We start from the raw sequence: 9,430 nt of genomic DNA on the forward strand, positions 1-9,430 counted from the left end.
TTTTAAGTTATTTTCTTTCATGTGAGTTAAAGAACCCCAACTCTCTTCTTCACTCCACTCTCTCTGACCCAGGTACCACAGAGCAGGGAGCAGACAGAGTGCAGAATAAAAACCATTCTCTTCATGTTTTAGTGTAAACTAGAACCAGCTGGATTTTGTATGGCCTCATTGTACGTTCTCCTTCACAGAAGCCAAAGAAAGATGCCCTTATCCTGGACAAACCAAACAATGATAGTGGAATTTGTTCTTCGAGGATTCTCTTCCATTTTACAGCTAAATATTTCCCTCTTTATAATGTTTTTCATCTTCTACATCCTAACCGTTTCTGGAAACATCCTCATTGTCCTCCTAGTTCTGTGCAACCATGCTCTCCACACTCCCATGTACTTTTTCCTGGTGAACCTGTCCTTTCTGGAGGTCTGCTATACCTCCAACATTGTCCCCAAGATGTTGCTGATTATCATAGCCGACCAGAAGACTATCTCAGTGGTTGGATGCTTGGCACAATTCTACTTCTTTGGATCCCTTGCTGCGACGGAGTGCCTCTTGCTGGCTGTAATGTCCTATGACCGCTATCTTGCCATCTGCCAGCCTCTCCGATACCCCATCCTGATGTCTGGCTCTCTCTGCTTAAGGTTGGCTACTGGATCTTGGTTCTGCTGCTTCCTCCTCACAGCCATCACCATGGTCCTGCTATGTAGACAAACCTTTTGTGGCCCTAATGAAATTGACCACTTCTTTTGTGACTTTACCCCTCTGATCCACCTCTCCTGCATGGATACTTCACTGACTGAGACCATTGCCTTTGCCACCTCTTCTGCAGTCACGCTGGTACCGTTTCTCCTCATCGCAATTTCCTACTCATGCATCCTCATTGCCATCCTAAGGATCCCATCCGGCACAGGCAGGAGAAAGGCTTTCTCCACCTGTTCTTCCCATCTCACTGTCGTCACAGTATTTTATGGAACGCTGATTGCCACATATCTTGTGCCCTCTGCCGACTCTTCCCAATACTTGCGTAAAGGGTTCTCCCTGCTCTATACTATCCTGACACCTATGTTCAATCCCGTTATCTATAGCCTGAGAAACAGAGACATCCATGAAGCCTTGAAGAAATGCTTGGGTAAGAAGCCAGACTTTCTCATATGACACGAAAAAGAAAAGTGCTGTAACAACTGCCCTTGAGGATGCTATAGATGCTACTGACTTCTGACAGGTTCAGGTGAACTAGGATTCCATGCCATGGTCTAAGTAGGTCAGATGCAGTCTTACCATTATGTAAATGTATTCATGGATTCATGTACAAATAAAAACCAATAAACAAGATGAAGTGATAAGATTTTGAATAATTTATTCAAATATTCATTGAAAGTCTATTATGCTCAAGGTACTTTGCTAGACAAGACAGATAATAAAAACAGATGAAAAATAACAGAGGCATTCTTTGCTCTCATCAAACTCACAGTTTAATTAGAAGAAAATCATTAGCTGAATACTCAATATAAAACCATGAATACAAATACAAAATTGTACTGATGATTCAAAATAATCAGATAGCCAATGCATATCTATAAGAATGGCCCAAACCTACAACACTGGCAGCACCAGATGGAGAAACCTCTCATTGCTAGTAGACACACAACATTCTCAGCCATTTTGAAAGACAGCCTTGCACTTTCTTACAAAACTGAGCACACTTTTCCAATATTATTGAGCAATTACATCCTTTATTCAAATTCAGTGAAAACTTATTTTCCATAAAAAATCTACACAGATTCTTTTCATAGTTGCATTATTTATGGTTGCCAAAAATTGGAGGCAACCGAAATGTCCTTTAGTATATGAATGGATAAGTCCAGAAAATGATATGCTATTTAATTCTATAAAAGGGAGTCGGATCACTTGACAATGAAAAGACACAGAGAAAGCCTAAAGGGATATCACTAGTGCTACTGGAAAAGCTACATTCTCCATGTTTCCAACTATACAATATTTTTGAAAGGACAGTAGTTACCAAGCATTGGGAAGAAGGAAGCATGGCTAAGCAGACTATAAAATTAAGAGAGAGTGAAACTACTATGTGATTCTGTTGTCATGGGTATGTATCATTACACATTTTTGAAATTAAAAGAATGCGCACTCTCTACAGTGAGCTGCATTGGTCATTGGGTGAAGTTGACGTTTCATGAGTCTAACAATGAGATCCCATTGGGCGTGGGATTTGGATACTGAGAAGGTTGGCTGTGTAAGCACAGAGGGTATGTGAGAACTTGCTATGCTTTCTGTTTTGCTGCAAACCTAAAATCTTCATAAAAATAAAACTATGCAAGATGTTATTTGTATATCAGGAGTGCAAATCCTTTCTCTGAAATACATTTGGCCTATGGAGAGTATCTTATAATCCAGATAAAGAAAATGTGATACATTTATACAATGGAATATTACTCAGTTTTTTTTTAAATGACATCATGAAATTTGCAGGCAAGTAGCTGGAGCTATAAAAACATCAACTTGAGTGAGGTAACTCAGAGCCAAAAATATAAATATGGTATATATTTGCTTATAAATGGGTATTTAGCCATCAAGTAAATAATAACCAAGCTACAAAATATATCCCCATAGAGGTTAGATAAAGAGAAGAGGACTAGTGGCAACATATGGATCACCCAGGGAGGGAGAAATAGAATATGTTTTATCGACAGACTGGGAGTGAGTGGGTTGGGGTGGGGAGCAGATGAAGAGGATGAAGTGGAGGGAGAAAGTATGGGAAGAAATGACTGGAATTGGAGGTTATTTGTGGGTGGTAAAAAAAAAATCCTAGTGTAGTGGAAACTTCCTGGAATGTATGAAGATGATTGAGTACTCCTAGTAATGGGGAATATGGAGTCACAACTGGACATTTCTTGTTGCCAGGTGAGGCTTCTAGTGGTAGTACTTGATTTCACTCAATTACGAACATCATATGGAAACCCTGAAACAACTCAGGTTGTTGCAAAGACAAAGTGCTGCTCTCTGCAAACTGACATCCAGGGCCTCATTGCCAAGGACAACACCAACAGAACATTGAATATAAAGAAGTTAAGCTTGTGCCTACATAGAGCCTTCACCCCTACATTCTAATCTCTTTAGTGTGGAAAGGTATTCTGAAGACTACTGAAAGAGAAATGTAGACACCAACCCAGTCACTTCTGACCTATAATCTGTCCTACCTGCAAAGTATGCTATGGCAATGGTGGCACAGAATTTGTGGGACTAACAAATGTCTGATTTGAGTTAAAGCCCACTCCATTAGAAGGAACACACACCTGACAATGCTTGGTTAACCAAGAATTAGAGACTAAATATCCCAGAGACCTAGGATAGAAGCAAGCATTACTCGTCTGTATATATTAACAAAATAACTCCTTATGTTATTCTGCTCTACTCATAGACCAGTGTCTTATCCGGTCACCATCAGATAGACTTCCTCTGAGAGTAGAATGAGAACAGATGGAGACCCACAGCCAGACATTACTTGGAGAGTCGAAATGGGAGGTTTCCATCAAATTCCTCTCCTCAGAGCTCAGGAATCATGTGGAAAAGGATGCAGAAAGATTGTAAGAACCCAAGGAGATGGAGGACACCAAGAAAACATGGCTCTTTGAAACAACTAAGTAAGATACATAGGAGCTCACAGAGACCGAATCAACAAGCACAAGGCTGACATGGGTCTGCACCAGGTGCTCTGTGTATATGTTGTAATTATTAGCTTAGTAATTTCATTGAACTCCTGCCTGTGAAAATGAGTGGGTCTCTGATTCTTCTGCTTGCCCCTGGGACTCTTTTTCTTCTGCTGCGATGTTGTGTCTAATTTGGATATAATAGTTTTTTTTGCTTCATTTTATATTGTATTTTGTCATGTTTGGTTGTTTTCTCTTGGATGCCTGTTCTTTTCTATTGAGAGACAGAAAGTGAGGGGCTCTAGGGAAGTGAGAAGTCTGGAAGAAACTAGGAGGAATAGATGAAGGGGAAACTATAATCAGGATATATTGTATGAGAAAAGAATATATTTGCAATAAAAGGAAAAAATAAAGAAGTGGAGATTAAAGTTAAGTTTTGTGGAATTATTGTCAAGCAAAAAGAGCATATCTGATATACATATATATCTAATAAACCCCTTTAGGCAGGTCTCAAAATTATGACTGAAAACACAGAAGTTTTAGGACAACCTCTTATTAAAACATACAGTATTGGAAACATTTACATATTATTTGTAGAAATTAATATTGTTTTGAACATACATAGTAAGTACCCTCTGTGATAATACTCTTTTGTAGTTGAACAATTAGAATACATCTGAACATCCCACTGTTTATATCTAAGGGTTCTTGAAAGGATTAATAGTACCTTAGTAAGAAAATGAAACTTTTACCATTAATTACACATTCTAATTATATAATTTTACTCTTGAGTAATTTCAAATACACCCGATATGATAGAGATTGAAAAAAATCTTATAATCCTTTTTACTCTAGGGTTTAGAGTAGGAAAATGAAAATTTGCAGAAGTGAAGTTCAATCAAAGAACTGAATCAATATCTTCAGTTACCCAAACACAGAAAGATAAACATGGTGCATATTTGCTTGTAAGTGGATATTAGACATTAATAAACAACAAGCAAGTCTCTCCTCTGTCACCACAGCAGTAAGCCTAATCAAAAGTTGAGAAACTGTATTATTCGATGCCACTCCCTGTTGCTATGCCTTCAGGGATACTCTTTCTTCCTGATGGACATGGTTTCAGTAGTGATAGCAATATGTGCTGAATATGTGTTTGTTTTTAATTCAAAAGTAGCTTAGTTCAAAGTTTTTAGTTCTGAGTCAGCTTCCGAGTAGAAGAGCTGATGGCAGCATTTCATACTCAATATTGTTTGTTTCCTTGTCATTTCTGGAAAATTATACATCACCAGTTCTGGGAAGAGGAATATCTGGTTTTACCTTTCCCCTTCTTTACCAGCTGAGTGAAGAGGTTGTGTTCACCATTCATGGTGGTTAGTCAAGATCTGAGTTGGGTAATAGTACATTTGTACTATGTGAAACAGTTGTACACTTTGCTTTTTGCAGACAAATTACCTTCTTGAATATCACGGAAATTTAGAAGAACATTGCTGATATGATATGTCTCAAGCAGAAGTAAAAGTTGCCATCATTCAGTTCTCTGCAGGCGGCTCAACTATAACAAGTTGTCGTTACTCTGTTTGGGGGTGTGGTGGTTGGCTAGATGGGAGAGTGATTGTTTTCATCATGGGTAAGTTTCTAATTCAAGCTCTGCCACGTTTTAGCACTGTGACTTTGGATAAGTTACTAAACTCATGAACCTTGGCCCTTCTTATTTGTAAAGAAAGATACTATACCTATCCTGAATGAAGACATGTGCAACACATTGGCTGGCTCACAATTTGTGGCACTTTGAATTAGAATGGCCCCATAGGTTCACATATTTGAATGCTTGACCGCCAGTTGGTAGAACTGTTTGGGAAGGATTAGTAGGTATAGTCTTGTTGGAGGCGGTATGTCACTCAGGGTGGGATTTGAAGTTCCAAAAGCCCATGCCATTCGCAGTTAGCCCTCTCAGCTACTGTACCAGCACTATGCTTGCCTGTCTGCTGCCATTCTTCTTACTAGGACTTTGATAGGCACTAACTGTCTGAAACCATAAAACCCCAAATGAAATACTTTCTTTTGATGGTTGCTTGGTCATGGTAGTTTATTACAGCATTAGAAAAGTAACTAAGACACAAACAGAGTGAAGTGGATGAAGAGCTTTAGGAATTCTTCCAGGTGCCCCTGCTACACAAACTCTAGGAAAAAGCAATTATTCGGTAGGTATTCACTGTTGATATTATAAAGTGATAACTGATCAGAACTGTTGAAATCTAGAAAAAAATGTATGGCTAATCTCTTCTGTGTTTTTTCATAGGTATGGATATAACCTCTAGGAGCATCAGGCAGAAAACTGATATATTATAAATGTATTATAAACCTCACATATTATATATTATAATATTTAATAACATTATATTATCTCAAATAATTATATATTTCTCACATAATTATAGGGAAACAGCTGGGATTCAGTACTTCTGATCCCAAGTCTTTATCCTAAATGGAACACTCCCAACTCAGTGGCTTTTCCTCCTGGTCAACAGCACGTAAGTAACTTCCCTTTGTGTTACAGCTGCCTCTGGGACCATATTTGTTATAATCAGTGAGGATATAGTACAGTCAGACATTACCTACTGGCCCACAGTGCTCTTCCTGCAATGTCCCAGCCTGGAATCAGTTCAAAAAGCCTCAAGGTTTTTGTGGTCAGTAAACCACTGTCATCTGGAGGAAATACTTCCTTAGTATTCCTTCTGTAGGAAACCACAGCTCTTGACTTCTCATAGAGGGAAGGGAAGAGAATTTGTTTAAAATTGGCTTCCTATTTCTATTAAAACAGTAAAATAAAACATGAAGTGTGAGACGCTTTTCAAGTTTGTGGAGTCTATAGAACCAGAGATGTTGCATTTTTGGACTCACAACTAGAAATAAATCCTTAAATTTTGCAAAGAACCAAGAAATGTGACTGCCTAGACCATTGGTTCTCAACCTGTGGGTCGGGGCCCCTTTAGCAACCCTCTATCTCCAAAAATTTTTATATTATGATCCATAACAGTAGCAAAATTACAGTTATGAAGTAGCAATGAAGGTAATGGTTGGGGGTCACTACAACATAAAGAACTGAATTAAAGGATCACAGCATTAGGAAGGCTGAGAACCACTGATCTAGACCAGTGGATTTCCCGCTCTAGAGATGGGGAAATATGCCCAAGCTAACAAAAAACAGGAAGGAGGGTAACTAGTCTCTGAGTCCACCTGTGTGCTCTCTGAGAAGTTCTGCTTTTCCTATTTCTTATTATTGTTCCATTTAAAACTTTATTTGAATATATACTCTGCTCCCAGCAAGGCATGCACATATATGTTTATTTTTGCTAGAACTTTTCTTTCTTTATAACCTCCCTTATTTCCTTGCTATGAAAATATACAAAGACCCAGGGGACATATTTGGTTTCATTTAAACCCAATAAGCTTGAGGACAAATGGTTTGAACTGGATAAGAGGAGAACAAGAGAGTGCTTAGAGGGAGTTACTGTTCAGATTACAAGCGTTTGTAGATCAAGTGTATTACAACCACCTATTGTGTCATTTAAAAGCAATTGATTTCAATTAATATATAATAATTATTGGTATTTATGGGAACAATGTCATAATTGACTTATACAAAATGGATAATGATCAAACCAGAGCAATTACTTTGCCTATCTCTCATCTACTTAACTATCCATCATGTGTCTGTATTAGAAGCCCTCAAACGCCTGTATTCTGATTATTTATTAATTATATTTGTTGTCATAACAGAATCCTATAACTTTTTCCTTGTTTAAAACTATATTTTGGTACTCACTCTACGATCTTATATTTCCTATGTGGGGCTTCGAATGAGAATCTTGGGCATTTAAACACTTGGTCCCAGGTTGGTAGCAGTGTTTGGGGAGGTTTAGGTAGTGCAGCCTGGGAAGAATGTCACTTGGAGTAGGATTTGCTGTTAAAACCCTCCCGTTACTTCCAGTTTGCTCTTTCTGCTTTGTGGTTGTGTTTGCAAATACAAGGTCTCAGCTTCCTGTTTCTGCTGTCATGCCTGCCACGTGCTGCTATGCTTCACAGCCATGATGGACATTATCCTTCTGGAACCATAAGTCAAAAGAAGTTACAGGAACAGAAAAGGCTCTTACATATCCTCCCATTCTTCCTAAACTGTAATTATCACTACCCCGCAGTCCTCAATGACATCAGCATTTTAGCTTCTCCATATGAGTAACAATAAGGAATACTTATCTTTCTGTGCCAGATTTATTCCATTTAACATACTAGCCTCCAGTTCAATCCATGTTACTACAAATAACTGAGTTTCATTACTTTTATGATTCAATATTATTTTAGTTGAAGTATACCATTTTCAAAAATAAGTTCATCTTCTGATAGGCATTTAAATTGTTCGAAGAAAGACAACCTCTTCAATAAGTGATGCTGGGAAAATTGGCCATTCGAATGCAAAAAAAAAAATCAAAACTAGACATTTCTCACCCTGTTAAGAATCAGCTCAAGGCCGGGCGGTGGTGGCGCACGCCTTTAATCCCAGCACTCGGGAGGCAGAGGCAGGCGGATCTCTGTGAGTTCGAGACCATCCTGGTCTACAAGAGCTAGTTCCAGGACAGGCTCCAAAACCACAGAGAAACCCTGTCTCGAAAAACCAAAAAAAAAAAAAAAAAAAAAAGAATCAGCTCAATTAGATCACAGACTCAGATGCAAGAAAACTATGAAACCACTAGAAAAAAGAAAATACTGGAGAAACACTTCAAACATTAGTACAGCCACTAATTATTTTAGATATGACCCTAAAAGCAAAGACCACACACACACACACACACACACACACACACACACACACACCAGAAAGCAAGAATTGTATCAAAATAAGAAGCTTCTATCTCAAATTAGACCCGTCATTACCCTTCCCTAAGTTCTGTGTCTCCATTGTCCCAGCACATTGCAATCTGGATAGATTGTAGGTCAAAGGTTTTGTGGCTAGGCTGGTGTACCAGTTCCACCAATGGAAGTTTTCTGGTTACAGAAGACAACCAGTTCAGGCTTCATATTCTTCATTACTAGGAGTCCTCAATATAGTCACCCTCGTAGTAGAATCCTGGGAGTTCTGAAGCACTAGTTTTCCACATTGCCCCCCAAATGACCTTCAATTCCAGTCATTTCTCCCTATTCTCTCTCTCTCTCTCTCTCTCTCTCTCTCTCTCTCTCTCTCTCCCCCCCTCGATCCCTCTGCCCCTGCCCCCACCTAATCCCTCTTACACCCACAAAATCTGTTGTGTTTTCCCTTCCAGGGAGATCCATTCATTCCCCCAGAGCCCTTCTTATCACTTAGCCTTTCTGGGTCTGTGGATTGTAGCATGATTATTATTTACTTAACAGATAATAATATCTACTTGTTAATAAGCATCTATCAGGTTTGTCGTTCTGGGTCTGGGTTACCAACCCACCACAAAAGGGAGCCCATGCCTGATGCTGCCTGGATGTCTGGGAACTAAAAACTAGACAGCCCAGAGGTTTAGGATAGAAAAATTCAATAAAATAATTCCTAATGATATTTTCCTGTACACATAGATCAGTGCCCAGCTCAATCATCATCAGAGAAGCTTCCCTGAGCAGCTGAAGGGATCAGATGCAGAGCCAAACATCAGGTGGAAAAAGAGCCCCAATTGGAGATCTTCATTGTTGGAGCTCGGGAAGCCCAAGAGAAGAGGGGGAATAAGGATAGTAGGAACCAAGGGATCGAG

The 9,430-nt window shown here is 39.0% G+C and overlaps 1 protein-coding gene across 1 annotated transcript; it reads left to right on the forward strand.

Moving 5' to 3' along the window:
* Nucleotides 1-201: 201 nt before the first annotated feature.
* Nucleotides 202-1,149, forward strand: LOC121433533 (olfactory receptor 11A1-like). Its single transcript, XM_041632025.1, has one exon. It carries the CDS (start codon nucleotides 202-204, stop codon nucleotides 1,147-1,149), a length of 948 nt encoding a protein of 315 aa, XP_041487959.1.
* The last annotated feature ends 8,281 nt before the right edge of the window (nucleotides 1,150-9,430 follow it).

This window comes from Microtus oregoni, unplaced genomic scaffold (assembly GCF_018167655.1).
Source record: "Microtus oregoni isolate MIOR12 unplaced genomic scaffold, Mior012 000000F_ref0000247, whole genome shotgun sequence".
NCBI classification, from domain to species: Eukaryota; Metazoa; Chordata; class Mammalia; order Rodentia; family Cricetidae; genus Microtus; species Microtus oregoni.